Source organism: Chelonia mydas, chromosome 6 (assembly GCF_015237465.2).
Source record: "Chelonia mydas isolate rCheMyd1 chromosome 6, rCheMyd1.pri.v2, whole genome shotgun sequence".
Taxonomy (NCBI): Eukaryota; Metazoa; Chordata; order Testudines; family Cheloniidae; genus Chelonia; species Chelonia mydas.
Genome location: NC_051246.2, coordinates 113,240,904 through 113,262,058, shown reverse-complemented (window position 1 = coordinate 113,262,058; position 21,155 = coordinate 113,240,904). Strand labels below are relative to the sequence as shown.

Genomic DNA, 21,155 nt, shown 5'->3' with positions numbered 1-21,155 from the left:
AAATAAGAGATTTGAGGGGTGGGGAGAAACAATATGAAAGACTGAGAAGGTCTGACTGACATGGTATTTCTGCAGTAGGGAAAACACTGGCGCTTGAGACACATAACTGCTCATCTGAAAACTGGCTCAGCCTAAGAAAGGAAGTGAGGCTTGCTGATAGGACAGAGGTCGAAAGGCTTCCCCCGCCACATCAAGTTATGGAAGTGCTGGGGATGGATAGTTTTGAACTCCCCCGACAGTGGGTTGCATTGTGCGTCATACCCTTTGGATTATCAGCTATGCAACACTGGGAACATTACAGTTGTCATAAAAGATGTAAATCTAGTTTCCAGCATTCACAGTTCTTATGAGCCCTGTTGTCCTTTAGACATCAAGAGGCATTTAGAGTTTAAGAGACTGGACTTTGCATTACTTTGTTCTGCCACGTTGAGGAGTCCTTCATAAATGGAGTAAAGACACAGGCTCCCCATTCGCTTGCATGCACACTGCTCTGATTCTGAACAACCGCGGTGGACTGGACCCAAAAGCTGAAACTTCGTAACTGAGTTTGCCTCATTTGAGTGCTTTCCTTTGAGAAAATCTACTGCTACTAAATTTGTTTAATGAGATCTGTGTGTCATCAGAAATTGATAGAGTAATTCTCGGAGATTAATCCTGCTCACATTGGGAATCTGTGTGAGCTTTTTGATCTGAGGCGCTGTCTAAAAATGTATGTTTATTCATGTATAATGCATCTGACAAGTACTACAGTTGAGGGGAAGAGAATAATGAGTCTGTATGAAAGCGCCCCCCCTTCATGTTACAGGCAGTGAATTTGTTGGAAATGTTTAACGCAAAGGTTAAATCTCACCAGGCTGTAGGCTGGGGATGAGCCCATAGGGTGGCTGGCTGCCACTATAAATAAGTAGGGGATTGAGAGTTTACAGAAGTCAAAGCACAGCTCAGGTTGGAAAGATTAGAGAGAGAGATACAAAAAGGGGGTGGGGGTAAGAGATAATACTTGACACCTGCATAGTGTGTATGTTCAAAGCACTGGACAGACATCTAATTAATAATGAAGGGACACATCCTGACATCCTTAGTAAGGGCCAACGTCGTTTCTCGGTCACTTAAGTGAAAACTTAGAGTAACTCTGCTGACTGCAAGAGTAATTCCAAATTTACACCGAAATAGAGCAGAGCAGAATTTGGCTCTTGGTTATTTGCCTGAGCAATGATGAACATCTCCTTGCAGTCAAGAGGAATTTTGCTAAAATTCTGAGCTGGTATTTCTAGATATTGCTCCAGTTAAAAAAGAAAATCTGGCAATGCCCTCCCACCCTTTCACAGGAATTCTAATGCACATTTAATATTCAAAAGGATACATAATATAAACACAAAGTATGCACTCTTGTCTTTTGCAGGTTCTCTCTTCTAGATATAGGAGCTCTGCTAGGTTGGTTTGTCACTGATGTGTTCTGCAAGATTATGAGCAGAGCATCTGGAGTTAGCAAAGCACCATTAAGTTCCACATGAAGGGGCCAATTATTCTGAACTTTGAAAGTGATTCTGTGATGTAGGAGACGCAATATGTATTTTATTTTTCTTAGGAAAAAAGAACAAAATTCACAGTGTTTTGGGATTTCAGTGTAGTGTCACAATAAGAACGTTAAATTACAAGGATCCCAGAAAAAAAAAAAAACAGGCACTAATAGCTTGTGGGGGCAAGGCAGCAGTGTCACAGAAAAGCATCACTATGGCATGTACTCTGTGCTAGTAGGACACTAAAAATATTGCATTTCCAATGTGGGACAGGATGTCCTTTAAGCAAGTGTGCATGTGGGTGATGCAATGAAATTAGAGGGTCCGGCTGTCAGAGAAAATGAAAGATCTCTTGATTGAGAAAATATTCACTGAATCATTTGCCAGACTGTTAACCAGAGTTTTATGTACAATTTTCCGCAGACCTGGTTTTAATATTTTTTGGGGGTGGGTGCATTCCCAAAAGGCACTGGATAAGAGTCAGCTGTTATTGCACCACTGTGTGCAAGGCTGGCCTGAGGGGTTGCGTGGGGGGTATTTCAGGTTTGTTCCATCCCTGTTTCCTGCTGTAGGAGCAGCATAGCTCAACTGCTTGGGCCTGTGGTTCATACATAGTTACTTATATTTTAAGAAATGTCCACAGCTGTGGGACTGGTGCTGCTGTGAGTCTCCCACCTACTGTGGGGCTGTATGTGGAGTCTGCTGAATCTGAGCACTTATGTAGGGCTTTGTAATCACTAAGTGTCACAACATCCCTGTGAAGTGTGTAGAATACCTGTTTTACAAATGGGGTAACTAAGGCCGGAAGGCTATAGGACTTGACCAGGGCCAAAGAGGGAGGCTGTGTCACAGCTAGGAGTAGAATTCAGGAGACTCTTGTTCTCCATCCTGTGCCTGACCCACTAGATCATATGGCCTCTCACACTACAGCCTCCCCTCTGTGGCTTTGTTTATATGTTTTTTTTAAATCTCAAGTTAATAGATTGCTATTTAATTCAAGGCAGCTAACACATTTGCAAAGGCTAGCTCTGATCCTCTACAAAGGTTTATTCCAGGGGGCAAATGTTTGTAGTTGATCCTGGAACAAACTTATGTGGCGACGAAAGCGTCACCAAAAGTTTGAGTATTGTGTGCCCTGGGGGAGGATGGTCTTCCAGTTAGGGTGCTTGTCTGCTAGATTTAATTCCCTGCCTTGCCACAGCCTCTCTGTGTGACCCTGTGCAAGTCTTTTAGTTGCTCTGTGCCTCAGTTCCCCATCTGTAGAATGGGGATAACAGCATCTCCCTACTTCACAGGGGTGCTATGATTATAAACCCATAAAAGACTGCAAGGTGCTCAAATACCACAATGACAAGGTCTTCAGTATTTATAATGGCCAAGAGTGTCTGTACTAGCCTGTAAAAACGTGTTAGCAACCTCTAGTTAATTGGCAAGTAATTAACTTGAGGTTAACCAGTGTAGACAAGTCCTCTGTGACTCAAGTTCACAGTGACTGCCCAGTAGAGGAATCAGCTCAATTGCAGGTGACCAGCTGGGAGGGAACTTGGAGCAAACCCTACTACTATTAGCATCAGTCCTTACGTAAATGACTTCTTCTCCCCACCACAGTCTGGTCAGGAGTCTTCCTCACCAACCCCCAAATTGGGAAAAACCCATGGCATGGTTTTCACTTCTCCCTTGGCCAACCCTAGATGGCTGTAGGCAGGGGACCATGAATAATCTATGAGGCTTAGGAAAGAAAGTCAGTGAAACCTTTTGCATGGTGGAAACAATGTACACTGAAGGTTCTTTAAAACTGAAAGCTGAGGTAAGCCCAGTGCAGATAATTCCTTACCCTACTCACAGGCCTGTTGGGAGGGATTATGTAATATTTTTATAGATGCTGTCTGAGAGAATAATGTGGCCTCACAGATAATGATTACAACACAACATTCTATATTGTTGTGCTGGGGAAAAATAGGAGCAAAAGCCCTGTTTTAAACCTATTTTGAACAAAGAAAACAAAGTTCTTGGGAAGAAAAAGGAAGAATACTCTGATGAAGTGCAGAGCATTGGAGTTGTACTGTATTTTAGGTAGAAGAACAGACATAAGCCCTCAGAGGAAGACTTTCAGAGGAACCTTTCACTGACAAGGCATAACCTCAGTGGACCAATTACCTGCCCTGGCCAAGCACCACAATAGGCTAACCTGCTAACACTGTGTCATCTGCCTCAGTCGATATCTTAAGAGTAACTGTGCAATTTTCTCTCTTTTAATTAATGGGTGTACGACATTTAAGTTGAAGCAGAAAGTCTGGATAAAAGGGTTAACACTGCGCGCACACACACACAAAGGGATTGTTTCTATAAGTTCAGTACTGAGACTATTGATCTCAGCAGCATCAACAATTGGTTTATAAGACAAGGATCTTGAGTAAAACCCACTGAACATACAGCTGTACTTTGCATGCATCATTACAAGAAAATTTAAAAGTCTGCATGAACACAATTATAGAAGCAAGCTTCTAACTAGTCTTCTGCAGCCTTAAAAGCACTGAATAACATTTACGATGGAGGGAAAGGAGGTTGGGAAATTAATATTAGAAAGCTTTGGTTCAACACTATTCAGCTGTTAGTTTTCTGTAAGTAACGAGTTCCAGAATATCTAGGAACTATATACAATCAGGTTATTTTTGTTAAATTATGGCGCTATAGTGACAGATTTCTAGCTTTGTTTTTTTGATTCAGCCTGAAAGGGTTAATAAGATCTTTGCCAAAAATCAAGGTCAGACACTGTGAACAGCCGCCATTACTGTGAAAAACCATCAATCAGCAGATGCTGCCAAGGAAAGAGCATAGGTCTGGGAATGGAAGCAAGACGGCAGTGACGCACTGCTGAGTCACTGAGATATTAGAAGGCAATGTTTTTTGCTGAAAGTATGAAAAGTGAGAAGGATGCAGCTAAGGTGCAGAGGAGTCTGAATGGGCACAGAGCCCATCATTAACAACAAATAAGGGCCTTCGAGCCACAAACCCACTGGCCATTTTATCCTCCGAGCTCTCTACAATATATCAGTGCTTTAAATGGGAGGCCAGGACAATCATGAGTGATAAATGTATCCTTTAAACAAGACTATTAACCTTCAGCCTATGAAAATAATGAACTACAGATATTTAGAGCTTGGGACTGAGTAGAGGAGGAAAAATACATACTTATCTTAAGGCTTTGTTGACCATGTACTCTAAAAGTTAGCTCTTAATACTCTCCTAGATGATATTTTTATTACAAATACTGTTTTTGTTGTAAGAAAAGGAGTACTTGTGGCACCTTAGAGACTAACCAATTTATTTGAGCATAAGCTTTCGTGAGCTACAGCTCACTTCATTGGATGCATAATGTGGAAAATACTGGATGATACTAAACTGGGAGGAGTGGTAGATACGCTGGAGGGGAGGGATAGGATACAGAAGGACCTAGACAAATTGGAGGATTGGGCCAAAAGAAATCTGATGAGGTTCAATAAGGATAAGTGCAGGGTCCTGCACTTAGGACGGAAGAACCCAATGCACCGCTACAGACTAGGGACCGAATGGCTAGGCAGCAGTTCTGCGGAAAAGGACCTAGGGGTGACAGTGGACGAGAAGCTGGATATGAGTCAGCAGTGTGCCCTTGTTGCCAAGAAGGCCAATGGCATTTTGGGATGTATAAGTAGGGGCATAGCGAGCAGATCGAGGGACGTGATCGTTCCCCTCTATTCGACACTGGTGAGGCCTCATCTGGAGTACTGTGTCCAGTTTTGGGCCCCACACTACAAGAAGGATGTGGATAAATTGGAAAGAGTCCAGCGAAGGGCAACAAAAATGATTAGGGGTCTAGAGCACATGACTTATGAGGAGAGGCTGAGGGAGCTGGGATTGTTTAGTCTGCAGAAGAGAAGAATGAGGGGGGATTTGATAGCTGCTTTCAACTACCTGAAAGGGGGTTCCAAAGAGGATGGCTCTAGACTGTTCTCAATGGTAGCAGATGACAGAACGAGGAGTAATGGTCTCAAGTTGCAATGGGGGAGGTTTAGATTGGATATTAGGAAAAACTTTTTCACTAAGAGGGTGGTGAAACACTGGAATGCGTTACCTAGGGAGGTGGTAGAATCTCCTTCCTTACAGGTTTTTAAGGTCAGGCTTGACAAAGCCCTGGCTGGGATGATTTAACTGGGACTTGGTCCTGCTTTGAGCAGGGGGTTGGACTAGATGACCTTCTGGGGTCCCTTCCAACCCTGATATTCTATGATTCTATGATTCTATGAAAATACAGAAATATTTTCCACAGCATGCATCCAATGAAGTGAACTGTAGCTCACGAAAGCTTATGCTCAAATAAATTGGTTAGTCTCTAAAGTGCCACAAGTACTCCTTTTCTTTTTGCGAATACAGACTAACACGGCTGTTACTCTGAAACCTGTTTTTGTTGTGTTTTGTTTTTTAAGGAGGAGACCAGAAAATGGTGTTGTCTAAGAGTTGTCTGCTTATTCCAGTCTTCATTTTAAGCATATGTTCTTAAGACTTTAAGAAATAAAATGACTACTATCCAACAGCATTATTGTAATTTTTATATTATGCATTGTGGCCAACTTACTTAGAATAAAATCTCCTTTATGAATAGCTTATATGTGACCGCACATAGGGAGGGATATGTGGGAATGCATTTTCTCTAATGATAATTACCACTCAGCTCATCACTGAGAGTTTAGGTGAGTAAAGACTCTAAAGTGTACCCAGCATTCCCACTGCAGAATAGCTTTTGATTATGTGAAATCAGCCAAACAAAAGGCACCTTCAAATATTCTGTTGGGGGTTTTCAGTCACCTTGCTAGCACTTTTTAGCTTTCCAAAATATATAAACAATCACCATTGTTTCTAGTTATACTATACCCACAAAAGTAATAGATTTTCATCACTGATAATGGAAAAGCTACTTCATATTGCAGCATAAATCAATCTTCAGCACAACAAGCTGGCACAAAACCCAAATGATGAGTCTTAAGGTATGTTTACACTGCACACTAAGTCTGGGCTCGGATTCAGGTTTGAGTCCCAGCCCCTGTTCCGTCCACACACAAATCAGTCTGCCTCAGGTCAGCAAACACTCAGGACCTGGCTCCTAGAACATTGTGGTGGGGTGGGGAAATGGTGTCAGAGCCTAAGTATTGCTGTGCCTCAAGTCCAAACCCTGCCAGTGTGGATGTAGCACAAGCTACAGACCCAAGTCAGAAGATCTGCGTAGTGCAGTATGCACACATGAGCATGGATGAGAAACCCAGGTCCAACAACTGTAAACCCAAGTTTATAAAGCAGTTTGGACACTCAAGTGCGGGCTTAGAAACACCGAGTCCACAAGCCCAGACGCCACTGATCCAGGCTTAGTGTGCTGTATAGACATACCTTTAGAGCACTGTCAGTTCTCAGGTACTGTGGTTTGTTTAAAATGATCCTAACTACAAATGGGGATTGACAATTTTGCCTTTCTACTGGTATGTAATACACGGAAACCTATAAGCAACCACATGACATTTTTTCTACTTTGCACGGGGTAAGTGGATGCTACATTACAGCACGCAATAAGGTATAGCTCCAGATCTACATAAATAAATCAGCTTTCCAGGATCTCAAACACTGGAATGTTCTAAGGATTCTAAGCCTAGAAAGGCTCAAGCATGGCTACTTAGCAGTCTCAACATATACTGGCTAAATAATTCAAGTTGTACTGCGCAATGCAGCTCCTTCATCTGAACCGAGAGGTCAGCTGAGTATTATGCTCACTGGATTAGATAATTTGAGCATGGGAAGGGCATTACACAGCGCAGTGTGAATTAGTTTCTCTCTCAGCAGACACTGAAGCAGCTATGAATACAGCTGTAACCCTTGCAAGCACAGGACACTGGGATTTTTTTTGTTTGTTTGTTAGTAATTTTAAAGTCTATGTTGCTTTTGGCAAACTGTTAGAAATTTTTCACTGGCAGCTGAGGGAACTCCACACATAGGCCCTGAATCAGCCAGGTTCTTAACATGTGCTGAACTTTAAGTACATGCTAAAGTCCCCTTGCCTTAAATGTGACCTAAGAATGTACTTCAAATTAGGCACACTTTTCTGTGCCTTAATGAACAGAAATGGACTTCAGCATGTGATCAACTAAGTCCCTTGCTGAATCAGGGCTCTAGCAAGGGGTGCTCTGCATTGTGCAGGAACAGACTCTTGATTAGGAGAACTCTCTCTGTGGCTAAACTAGAGCATTTGGTAAGGACATCACAACTCATCCAAGGCCTTGTCTACACAGGAATGGTTTTTTTTGTTATAAGCTAAGGTGTGACTGTAAACCAGTGGTTCTCAACCTATTTACCACTGTGGGCCGCACATGCAGCTCTCTATCTGTTATGTGGGCCGCATCCACACAATATATTTACACCACTTGTATAGCCCTGAGGATGTCACATGGGCCGCAGCTGTGTGCTGATTTGGCTACAAGCAGCCCACGGGTTGAGAACTGCTGCTGTAAACCAACAAAGACTGGTCTAACACACTTATTCCAGTATAACAGTGGCTTTATTCAGTTTACGTTATATTGCTTATACCAGAATAAGAGTGTTCATGCAGGGGCTTATATCAGTATAACTGTACCAGTGTAACAGGTAAAACTTTCCCATGAAGAAAAGCCCTAGGGTCCCACTCTCATTGACGTCATGACAAAATTCCCACCAACTCTAAAGGGGTAGGATAGAGAAAGAAAGTAAGTGAGTGTGCTTAAGTAAAACCACTTCTCTCCAGGGATTATATACGTGCTGTTTATCGAATCTCTCCGACCCAAAACCACACGCACCTTTTCAGTGAAATGTCAGAGATTTGCTTTCGTCAGTTATGTTACTAGTTCTTCCCACACACTCTTGGAACTGTTAGAATATGCTTGACAGAGGTTCAAAAGCTTTTTATATGTGGCACATGACAGCTGCAGCAGCTGTCACAGAAACCTGTGGGAGAACGTTGTTTTTCTTCTGCTAAATCTTTCTCTGTAAATGTGAAGACTTTTTTGTAGTCTGAGAAAAAGAAACCAGACTTGACATCAGAATGGAGATCACACAACAGAATGGGGATACCCCTAACATGTAGGCTCAAAGGCAGAAACCATGCACCCCATGCCCACACAAATACAGATCGATGTACACAAGAGAAGATACCTTCAATTTTTAATGCTGATTTTGCATGTCCTATAGCTTCCCACGGTGACGGAATGTCTAGGAACACGGCATCTGCAACATTCGAGACCCCAAACCCGTTTTTACAGACATCCTGATTCTTCACTGTAACCAGGTGTTCTACTTTATGCTCCTGGAACTCCTCCTTCGCCTTCTCTGCCCTCTGTTGGTGGAACTCGACTGTGTACAGATGCCCTGTTGGAGCCACTGTCCTGATGATAGCATGAGAAAGGGAACCACTTCCGGTACCTAAACAAAACAAAAAAAACCCAACAGTTTTGAAACACTTCTTGACATGAAGCTCTAAGTGACTGTAGAATTGTCTTCCCAGGGAATCAGCATGAGTAGGGCTGTCCAAATTCACGGCCATGAAAAACATGTCACGGACCGTGAAGTCTGGTCTTGTGCGTGCTTTTACCCTATACAATACAGATTTCACGGGAGGAGACCAGCATCTCCCAAACTGGGGGTCCTGACCCAAAAGGGAGTTGTAAGGGGGGATCACAAGGCTATTTTAGGGGCATTGGGGTATTGCTACCCTTACTTCTGTGTTGCCTTCAGAGCTGGATGGCTAGAGAGCAGAGGTTGTTGGCTGGACACCCAGCTCTTTAGGCAGAGCCACTGCCAGCAGCAGCGCAGAAGTAAGGACGGCATGATATGGTATTACCACCCTTACTCTGCACTGCTGCCTTCAGAGCTGGGTGGTTAGAGAGCGGTGGCTGCTGACTGAGGACCCAGCTCTGCAGGCAACAGCGCAGAAGTAAGGGTGGCAATACCATATCTTGCTGTCCTTACTTCTGCGCTGCTCCTGGCCAGTAGCCACAGCTCTCCAGCTGCCCAGCTCTACAGTAACCTTGCGACCCCCCGTCCCAACTCCTTTTGGGGTCAGGATCCCTACAATTACAACACTGTTAAATTTCAGATTTATATAGCTGAAATAAGGAAATTTATGATTTTTAAAATCCTATAACCATTAAATTGACCAAAGTGGACCATAAATTTGGCAGGCCCTAAGCATAAGCCCAGATGCTTGGAATATTTTAAAAACTAGAATAAAACCATTAGTAAAATTTATAACAGCACACAGCCCTATGTTAGCAGGAAGATGGACTAGATGTTTAGATTCTATGAACACGGATCAAAACCCACGTGGGACTGGAATATTTCCCTTTAATCTTTTCTTTATGAATTTCCCCCCTTTCTTTCTGGTTCAGTGGTTACTGAAGGCAATTTCCCCACGGGACCCCAAATCACTTGTTGAGCCAACAAGTGAGTTGAGAATGAAAACTAGATGGTACGGAAAGCACCTACCTATAACGGTGACAGGAGATCTAGGAATAAATGGGTAAATAAAACAAACACTACAGGCACGTGAATCACAGGTTCTCCAACCATTATCCAAGACTTCTTTTTTGGGGGAAAAAGTCAAGAACAAATTTTTAAATCTCATTTAAGACTTTATTAAAACAAAAGGTGAAATTTTGCTGACGAGTCACAACATTTGAAAGCCCTATTTGTGTCCAGACAGGTAAAGCCCTCCAGGACAAAAACCCTATCCCTTACTGTTATTGCTTCTTAGTCTTCAGTGCTACATATATTCAAGGTGCTATAGGCCAAATCCCTGTGAGGTGCTGAGCGCCCTCAATTCCCACTGAAGTCAATGAGAGTTAAGGGTACTCAGCACCTTGCAGTAGAGTGATCTACAAGACCCTGGTTCAGCTAGGTATGTAAGTACATACCTAACTTTAAGCATGTGAATAATCTCAATGAAGTCAAATAGAATTACCCACATGCTTGGGGTCAGGTACGGGCTTGAATACCATGCTGAACTGGGGCCTACATCAATAAACCATAGGATTTTGTGCCGTACTGATTTAGGGAAGATTTTAAAAAATGACCCTCTGCCCTGTTGAATAAACAATGGATGACTAAGCAGCAATGCTTTAATAAAAACAACCCAAAGCTACTAAACCTCTTCACACTACAGACTACCCACCTAAATTTTAATTTAAAAAACAAAACAAAAAACCAAACACACCGAAAAAACAACAACAACAAGAAAAAACCCCTACCACCTCAAATTTGTTTTTTCATTTTCATTTGACAGAAACAGTATTCTAAGTTGTACTTTGGTTTGTAGTCCTGTAATCAGAACACATTTATCCCGCAGAAATTAATGAAAATTCATACCCAACCCAGCCGCCTAATGGGAGTAATTTTTGATTGCCATGCAGCAAACCAGAGTTGAATGGTTGGTCCAGGGCTCTTGCTCCCTGGCCAGAGAGGGGTGGGAATATTGTGGTGGTATTGCACTCTCTTGACCGGTGGAGCAAGTGAGACATTAGGACTTTAAATGTAGAGCCCAGGGGCCAAATTCGTCACTAGAGTAAGCAACTCCATTGCAGGTTCAAAGCTGCATCCCTGTTTATGCCAGCAAGGAATCTAGCCCCAGATATCTGCAATGCGACACAGAGCTCTACCAACAGGCTTAAGGAGCATCACTGCGCAACCCCTATCCCAATCCTGGTGGCTGTGATAAGGGGGTGAGGCAAGGAGAGACAAGGAATGGGTGATCCCTGGCATTCTGATACAGACCCAGGCCACTGCCAAGGGAATAATAATATCTAGCTCTTATATGGCACTTTTTGTCAGTAGATCTCAAAGCACTTTACAAAAAGGTGGTATCATTATACTCATTTTACAGATGGCAAAACTGAGGCAAAGAGGAAGTGATTTGCTCGAGGTTACCCTGTAGGTCAGTGGCAGAGCCAGGAACAGAACCCAGGTCTCCTGAGTCCCAATTCAGTACGCTATCCGTTAAGTCACACTGCACCCCAAGGGAAAGTGTCTGGTGCCTGAAGTTCTTCCCTGCAGACATTTATTCAAAGGAAAAATTAGCCCACCTACGTCGACATTAAAAAACACACCAGGCAAGAGCCAATTAACATGTGCACCCAAGAAACAATATACGGGTATTTTATCTATGAGTTGTACAAGCACACACAAGCATTCCCACCTCTTAAAATGGATTCTGATATGGTAAACAGGATATTATTAGAACTCACTAACATATGTGCACAGCAGTGTAATACTATCTTCTGATTGATTTTTAGGACAATAGCAGTGAGCTATTGATCATGAGATGCTAAAGTGACTGAAATCCAGTCCTAATGTCTCCTGCCAGAAGGCATGATTGTGTGACAGAACTTTTGCAGCCCCTGGGAATGTAATTATTTTACCTTCCACCTGGCTAATGTTGCACCTTCTTTGGATCTATCCCCGATTTAGCTAAAGAAGCAAACAGAAGGACTGTCAGCACAGCTGTGACATAAGCAGAAAAGGAGGCAGCTTGTGTGTATCTCATTTCCTTCGTCATATGCCTTTACATTTTTAATGATCTTCCTTTTAAATCTGCTCTTAAGCCACCACAGAAGATGTTGTTTTTCTCCTTTCTAGGATCCCCCACAAATGCTCCAAGCCAAGACCAGAACAAAAAACAGGATGTTAGATGTTGAATTTAAAGGGAGGCATTTGCAGGTGCATATTCTGAACAGGGCAATTCCTTAAGTGAAGTTACCAGGAATCACTTTGTCATCAGTTGAGTACTATGAACATAAGAAGAATACATGTAACCATATCAAATTCCATTATACTAATGTCATCAACGCTCTCCTTTCTAAAGATGCTCACAGGCAGACCTGTCTGCCAACGTTCTCGGTTTCCCTTTGTTATGAGAACAAAGTGTTTATGAGTCACAAAACCTTGCAGAAATTTCCAAAAGGGACTGAACATTATGGACCCAATTCTGTGAAGTGCTGAGTGCCCACCCTGCTCTGACTTCAGTCAGAGTTCAGGGCACTCAACACCACACAGAATAGGGCCCTTCACAGATTAGCATTCCCCCTCCCCACATTCACAGCGGTTCACTGCATTCAGCATCTGTCCACAGGGTACTTAAACACAGCCACCACTACCCAATCTGCAGTATCTTCAGAATGCAGGGCATTAATTGTACGTTTCTCTGGTGTAGAGCCAGGGGAAGAAAAGATTTTACTTCAAAAGGTTATTTCCTCCTCAGCTACTGATCTGTAACAGTTACATTCCTTGATAGTTTCCTCCTCTCTCGTCTCCTTGATTTGTTCTTCAATTTCTTCCTGAGTCCTCTAATCAACAACTGAAGAGTAGAACTCAGCAAAATTCTGCCTACAATGGTTTCAAACAGCAGCACTCCAAAGTGGGCTTTTGCCAGGAGCAGGAAACTGGATCGAATCAGTTCGGGCTGCTGTCCCTGGGATACAGGACCATTTATGCAAGCAGCAAAATGCAGGGGGGCACTGGATTTCTGCGATCTATTGCACAAATTGTGCTATGATATTATGACAAGGCAATAATGTCTCCAAAATAATATTTCCCCCCCTACAAAAATACCCCCTCAAGAATATTTAAAACCAGAAGAGCTAAATTCAGCACTTGACTTCAATAGGATTTCATTCCCAAACAGTAGCAGTCAATTTGTCCCAGAAGGGTGTACGCTGGGTATGTGCTAAAAGCAGGATCATTTCTGGGACAAATACAGTTTGTAAGTTTTACACCAAGTTGTTTGAGTTTTTGATAGGTTGTATTATAAATGGTCTTAAAAATTAAGTTTGGTCTCTAGCAGAGAACAATGCCCGTGTGACTAGAGCACATTACCATGTATGTATCAGGAGTACAAAGACAGCAAAATCTAGGTTACTTTACACTGTATTAAAAAGCTGTTCTTAATTGTAGCTACTGCTTTAGAAATCAGGTATGCATACAAATACCATCTGTGAATCCCACTCAAGCTGCTGCAGGTCCAGGCTAAGCCTATGGTCATTGTTAATGAGCTTTGCAAGCCTGATGTTTCTCTCTATTGACTAAATATTTTATGATTTAAAAGTTCAGCCACAGAGTTACATTACTGCACATAATGGCATCAGGCAGATTCCTGTTACAGATCTCTCTCACTGTGGGCGAAATTCATAACCCCAGCTACAGACATTGTATGGGGGGGGGGACCAACCTAAGGATCAAGGAACCAGAGGCAGGGATTAAGCTCCTGTGCCCAAACTTCACGGACTTTCTGGTTAGTAACTCTGCAGACCAATGGGTCATGCTCCACCAGCTCACTCACAATCCCGTCTTCTCCCCTGATGAGCCTCAAGCTCTGGGGAGCTCGGTTTGTGCTCCTCCCAGCCTCCCCTGCTGCAGGGCACTGCAATGGTTCAGCCTTCCATGGCTAGAAGGATTTGTGCCAAAAAATACCATGCAGTATTTCTGCATCTTTCAACTATTCCCATTCCTGTGTAGGAAACGCAGCAAATTAGTGATTAAATAACCACACAGACCTTATTTGCTGCTCAAGCAAAACGGTTCTTTTCACTTCCTCCTTATTGCAATAAGAAGATTTTCAGAGCAAAACCTCTGCACAGACCCCAGCCCTCTTGGTCTGCATGTTTTATTTTGTTCCCCACCTGTGGCAGAAGGGCGTATTTGGTCCCTTACAAAAATAGTTTATGATATTTCAAATCTACGTAGACGCACATCACACTGCTGTCCAAAGACAGGCTCAGATGACTGCACCACCACCAGACACCCCAACATGATGTTACCTGACAACTGATAGAAAACACGTGATTGCTAACCATTTCTAAATCACGTTAGCTTGGTTTTCACCTTGAAAGGGATATTTAAATGTGACGACCTGGAAACCCACCAACTCTTGTATGTAGGAAGCCAGATTTTGAGTTGCATTAGCTTTTGTTGCCACAGGCTATGTGCACAGGCAGGGGTGCTGGAACAATGTGTGTAGTGGGGGTGCTGAGAGCCATTGAATCAAACTGTAAACCCTGCATATAATGGAAACCACTTCAAGCCAGGGGGTACGGCAACACCCCCTGCAATTCTAGTTCCAGCAGCACCTATGTGCACAGGATCTTCCCCAGAGTCTCTAATCCTAGGGTTCTGCTTTTTTTAAATAAACAAAGCATTTAAATTTTTAAAACTATACATGTGTAGAGCTGTACAGATGTGAGTGTGTTTGATGGATCGTCTACACTGCCATCCCAGTAATTCAGGGGTTAAAGTTAGAGAAGCTCACAAACCCACAGGCAATCTCAGATTGCTCCAAGGTAAGAAAAGTTTAAAATGTAAAGAGCGTTATCAAATACCATGTCAGTATCATATCATACAAGCTATCAGCAGAACGGTGGTGTTGCCGGCAAGATTTGGTCACACGTATCCTACATTTGGGCGCAGTAAATACAATAAAATAACGACAGCGCAGTCCCATTTGTCTGTCTCCTGGCTACAACTCTCAAAGCTAGCAAATAATAATAAGTAGTGGCAGGCCATCAGTCAGCACTGGGAACTGATGGAGCCTCACAGGGCAGGAAAGAATTAGTCTCAAGGCAGTACTAGTGCCACTACAGATTAATGTTTGCCAAGAGGCAGGGACTACAAGAATATGCACAATAAATGCTGGGAACAGGAGAATTATTATTCATTATTTTGAACACCCAAAGGCATGCTATGGACTTCACAGAAATAATTCAAGCCACAGTTGCTGTCCTAAAAAGCTTACTGTCCAAAGTCAGGCACGACACATGCAGTGGGGATAATACAGAAATGAAAAGGGAGGGAAAGAGAGAGAGGTTACAATAATACCGTCTCAGGGTTACTTCAGTAAGGTAAACACGCATCTCAGAGAGTTCCTTTAGAGAAGAACAGCAGCTCTCCCCTCCACTCTCTCTTCTCTCACGGAGGACACAACTGATGTGGGTTTTTAGGAAGGGAGATGAATGAGGAGAGGGTTATTGCCTGAACAGGTTTAGAACGTGCAATCCCATGCATAGGGTCAGACGTAGGGCCCTACCAAATTCACGGTCCATTTTGGTCAATTTCACAGTCATGGGATTTTTAAAATAGTAAATTTCATGATTTCAGCTATTTAAATCTGAAATTTCACCGTGTTGTAATCGTAGGGGTCCTGACCAAAAAGGAGTTGTGGGGGGTGGGGGATGTCACAAGGTAATGGGGTGGGGGTGCGGTAGTGCTACCCTTACTTCTGCGCTGCTGCTGGCGGCGGCACTGCCTTGAGAGCTGGGCAGCTAGAGAGCAGTGGCTGCCGGCCGGGAGCCCAGCTCTGAAGGCAGAGCCACCGCCAGCAGCAACAAAGAAGTAAGGATGTCATGGTGTGGTATTGCCACCCTTACTTCTGCTCTGCTGCCTTCAGAGCTGGACCTTTGGTCAGCGGCCACCACTCTCCAGCCACCCAGCTCTGAAGGCAGAGCAGAAGGGCGGACCCCCCCCGCAACTCCCTTTTGGGTCAGAATCCCCAGTTTGAGAAACACTGGTCTCCCCTGTGAAATCTGTATAGTATAGGGTAAAAGCACAAAAAAGACCAGATTTCACAGAGGGAGACCAGATTTCATGGTCCGTGACCCGTTTTTCATGGCCGTGAATTTGGTAGGGCTCTAGTCATACAGGAAGGAAGTGGGAGAAAGTGGTGAAGAAGGTATCCAGGCTGGCGTCATGAGCAAAAGGGATGGGGAACGGGAAGACTGAGGTTTCCTTTTTAGAGACGACAAAGTCAGATTCCCACAGGAAGTAATCTTCTGCCAAAATGGAGATGTTTGGCCAGTTCTTAAGCTATACAGTAATATCCCTCTTGGGCTACAGTACTGTCAGCAGGGCTAGTTTCATTAACTACAGTTGTCAAACACTCTGGCGGTCAAGGGCCTTTCCTAAAACCCACCATTGTCAATGCAAAGACTCCCTTGACGTCAGTGGGCTTTGGTTAGACCTACTTGTACATCAGCAGAGTGCCACATTCTCCCATGTGTTGACAGATGAGGCCAGGCTTACACCACAGACGTTTTTAAACAGAGATCAGCTTCTCACTTTCTTTTCAGATTCCTTTTGCTCATGCAGTAGCCGAAGGATAGATATGGCAGAAGTTGTAAGCTTAGGCTTAGCGTTAATATGTTCCCAAGTTGAATGAATCGTTACAGGGCTTTGGGTCATGCTTTACCTTAGGAGTGCATTTATAAATAGTTTATATATGACTAACAGATGCTATAATCATGTTACAGACATGCTAGTATGTGTAAGAAGTGTCATAAGCACATTAGTAGAAGGTGTTATCGAAAGTTTTAAGCAGCCAATTGATCTGCTGGACTTTGAAACCACAAATTAATCTTGTATTAACCCTTTATTAAACTATATATAAATGTATCCTTAATATAAACGGTGACCAGAATGAATTTAAACATTTCCATATCTGATTTACAGCACCTCTAGAACAGGCCTGGGATTAGCTTGGTGTTATTCTTAAGATTTCCACAGTCAGCCAATCAAGAAGCCGTACTACTCTCAATATTGAGGAATCCAAAATCTATTTTCATATTGCACTAAAGGAAGATTTAGCAATTTTGAATACAGGATTTAGCCAGAGAGAAAGAGATACTCCAATGGGTGTTTGGCTCAAGTGGGTTTGAGTTTGTCCTAGGACTGCTGATTGTTACATTATCATTGGTAGAGCTGGCTGGAACATTTTCAGCTAAATGTCATTTCATCAAAGCTAAGATGTTTCAGAGATGTATCTATTTCGAGGAAGTTTTCTGAAGTCCAAGACTGAATTCTGACCAGAGAGAGACCTTTATTGAAAAGCTCAGGTTTTCCATCAGAAAACAGCTGTTTTGACACAATTCCATTTTGCAAAAACATTCAAAAGGTTTTCGTTTAATTCCAATGGGGAACAAAAATAAAATTTTGAATCTTCAAAGGCTGCTGCAAAACAGAATTTGTCTTGGGGCAGCTCTGATCACCGAATAGAAAATAGCCCTGTCTGGGATGTTGATGTCAAGAGTAGTTTTGGAGAAAGTAGTGACATGAAAGAAGATTCAGTTCTATCCCTTAATCTAGACAGAGCTCTGGTATACACTACGGGGTTAGGTCGAATTTAGCTGCATTAGGTCGATTTTAAGATGAATGCGTCTACACAACCAACCCCGTTCCATCGACTTAAAGGGCTCTTAAAACTGACTTCTGTACTCCTCCCCAGTGAGGGGAGTAGCGCTAAAATCGACCTTGCTGGCCGACGCAATTTGCAGACGCAATTTGATGGATTTGGCCTCCGGGAGCTATCCCAGAGTGCTCCAGTGTGACCGCTCTGGACAGCACTTTGAACTCCGATGCACTAGCCACGTACACAGGAAAACCCCAGGAAATATTGAATTTCATTTCCTGTTTGGTCAGCGTGGCGAGCTCGGCAGCTCAGGTGACCATGCAGTCCCCCCCAGAATTGCAAATGAGCTCCAGCATGGAGCAAAAGGGAGACACTGGATCTGATTGCTGTATGCGGAGAAGAATCTGTGCAGGCCGAACTCCGATCAAAAAGAAGAAATGCTAATATATATGCCAAAAATCGCACAGGGCATGATGATGAGAGGCTACAACAGGGACACGCAGCATTGCCACATGAAAGTCAAAGAGCTCAGGCAAGCCTACTAAAAGACAAAGGAGGCAAACGGTTGCTCCGGGTAAGAACCCCATTCATGCCGCTTATGTGATCAGCTGCACAGCACTCTAGGGGGTGACCCTACCACTACCCCACCACTGTCCGTGGACACCTGCAAGGGGGGAGTCTCACGCAACAGGGAGGAGGATTTTGTGGATGAGGAAGAAGATGATGATGAGGAGGAAAATGCGCAGCAGGGAAGCGGTGAATCCGTTCTCCCCGGCAGCCAGGACCTTTTCATCACCCTGGAACCAAAACCCTCCCAAGGTGGGCTCCCCGGCCCTGAAGCTGGAGAAGGCAGCTCTGGTGAGTGCACATTTGTAACTACAGTACACGGTTTAAAAGCAATAGTGTTTAATGTTTGATTTGCCCTGAAGAATTGGGATGCATTCGCAGCCAGTACAGCTACTGGAAAAGTCTGTTAACGTGTCTGGGGATGGAGCGGGAATCCTCCAGGGACATCCCCATGAAGCTCTCCTGGAGGTACTCCCAAAGCCTTTGCAGAAGGTTTCTGGGGAGGGCTGCCTTATTTCATCCTCCACGGTAGGACACTTTACCACGCCAGGTCAGTAGCAAGTAGTCTGGAATCACTGCAGCACAAAGCATGGCAGTGAATGGTCCTGGGTTTTGGTTGCATTCAAGCAACATTCGGTCTTTATCTTTCTGTGCTAGCCTCAGGAGAGTGGTATCATTCATGGTCACCTGGTTGAAATAGGAAAATTTTTGTAAGGGAACAGTAAAAGGACCCCATTCATGCTGGGTTGTTTGCGCTTAGCTAAAAGGGATAATCCCAGAGAATAGCCACGCGGTGGGGTGGGGAGAGGTGTGTGCTGCATATCCACCCGAAAACCACAGCCCCTCCTTTTAAATGTGAAACCCAGCCGGCATTGCTTGCTTATGGGAAAGGATGGCGCTGCAGTTTGAAACCATTCCCACATGTTATGAAGGCGTAAGAAGCCAACCAATGTGATCGTTCCCCTCTATTCAACATTACTCCAGATGAGGCCTCTGTGTCCAGTTTTGGGCCCCACACTACAAGAAGGATGTGAAAAAATTGGAAAGCATCCAGCAACAAAAAGTGATTAGGGGACTGGAACACATGACTTATGAGGAGAGACTGAGGGACTGGGATTATCTAGTCTGCAGAAGAGAAGAATGAGGGGGGATTTGATAGCTGCTTTCAACTACCTGAAAGGGGTCCCAAAGAGGATGGATCTAGACTGTTCTCAGTGGTACCAGATGACAGAACAAGGAGTAATGGTCTCAAGTTTCAGTGGGGGAGGTTTAGGTTGGATATTAGGAAAAACTTTTTCACTAGGAGGGTGGTGAAGCTCTGGAAGGCGTTACCTAGGGAGGTGGTGGAATCTCCTTCCTTTGAGGTTTTTAAGGTCAGGCTTGACAAAGCCCTGGCTGGGATGATTTAGTTGGGGATTGGTCCTGCTTTGAGCAGGGGGTTGGACTAGATGACCTCCTGAGGTCCCTTCCAACCCTGATATTCCATGATTCTAACCCCGCATACCAAAAGGCTTACCATGGCTGCCTGGAAACCCAGTTCTGTTGCCCAGCCGTTTGTGATGTGTCACCATACCGGCAGGCGCTCAATATAAAAGGCAAAAAGTGACCTTGTACATAAAACACATGTGCGGTCTGCTGTGAATTGCTTGAGACATTGTGGAAGAGTCTCCCTTTTGTTCTCAGAAATGTATCATCTTAAATTTTACTCTCCCTTTTTATCTCCCCCCAGGTGCAAATGTTTCTATACTCCCCCTATCATCTCCGTCGCTGAGGTTATCGCAGATTAGAAGGCAAAAAAAAAAGCACTCACAATAACATGTTTTCTGAGCTCATGCAGTCCTCCCGCACTGATAGGGCACAGCTTAATGCATGGAGGCATTCAGTGGCAGAGGCCAGAAAAGCATTAAGTGAGCACGAAGAGCAGAGGCAGGAGGCGATGCTGAGGCTAATGGGGGAGCAAACAGACATGATGAAGCATCTGTTGGAGCTGCAGGAAAGCCAACAAGAGCGCAGACCCCCTGCTGAATCTATTGTATAACCGCCTGCCCTCCTCCCCAAGCTCCATATCCTCCTCACCCAGACGCCCAAGAACGTGGAGAGGAGCGGGGTGGTGGTGGAAGGGAGGCTCCGGGCACCCAGCCACTCCACTCCAGAGGATGGCCCAAGCAACCGAAGGCTGTCATTCAAACAGTTTTGATTTGTAGTGTGGCTACAATAAGCAATGTGGCCTTGTCCTTCCCTCCTCCCGCACCCCACCCCACCCAGGCTACCTTGTCAGTTATCTCACTTTTTTTTAATTAATAAAGAAAGAATGCATGATTTCAAAACAATAGTTACTTTATTTCCTTTGCCAGCTGTGATTGAAGGGGGGAGGGTGGTTGGCTTACAGGGAATTAAAATCAACAAAGGGGGAGGGTTTTCAGCAAGGAGAAACACACACACAGCTGTCACACCGTAGCCTGGCCGGTCATGAAACTGGTTTTCAAAGCCTCTCTGATGCGCAGCACACCTAGCTGTGCTCTTCCAATCGCCCTGGTGTCTGGCTGCTCAAAATCAGCCGCTGAGCAATTTTGCCTCAACCTCTCACCCCGCCATAAACGTCTCCCCCTTATTCTCACAGATATTATGGAGCACACAGCAAGCAGCGATAACAATGGGAACAATACCCACCTGCTGAAGTGAAGAAACAGATTGACAGAGCCAGAAGAGTACCCCGAAGTTACCTATTACAGGACAGGCCTAACAAAGAAAATAACAGAACGCCACTAGCCATCACCTTCAACCCTCAACTAAAACCTCTCCAACGCATCATCAAGGATCTAGAGCCTATTCTGAAGGACGACCCATCACTCTCA

General features: G+C 44.0%; 1 protein-coding gene across 4 annotated transcripts in view; it reads right to left on the bottom strand.

Annotated features, from left to right (window-relative positions):
* The window catches only part of TRMT61A (tRNA methyltransferase 61A), a 37,923-nt gene that overhangs the window by 4,178 nt on the left and 12,590 nt on the right, over positions 1–21,155 (bottom strand). For all 4 annotated transcript variants that reach the window (XM_043549331.1, XM_037901020.2, XM_037901021.2 and 1 more), the window contains exon 3: positions 8,727–8,993. In XM_043549331.1, coding sequence (XP_043405266.1) covers positions 8,727–8,993 — 267 coding nt within the window. The remainder of the gene's footprint in view (positions 1–8,726; positions 8,994–21,155) is intronic.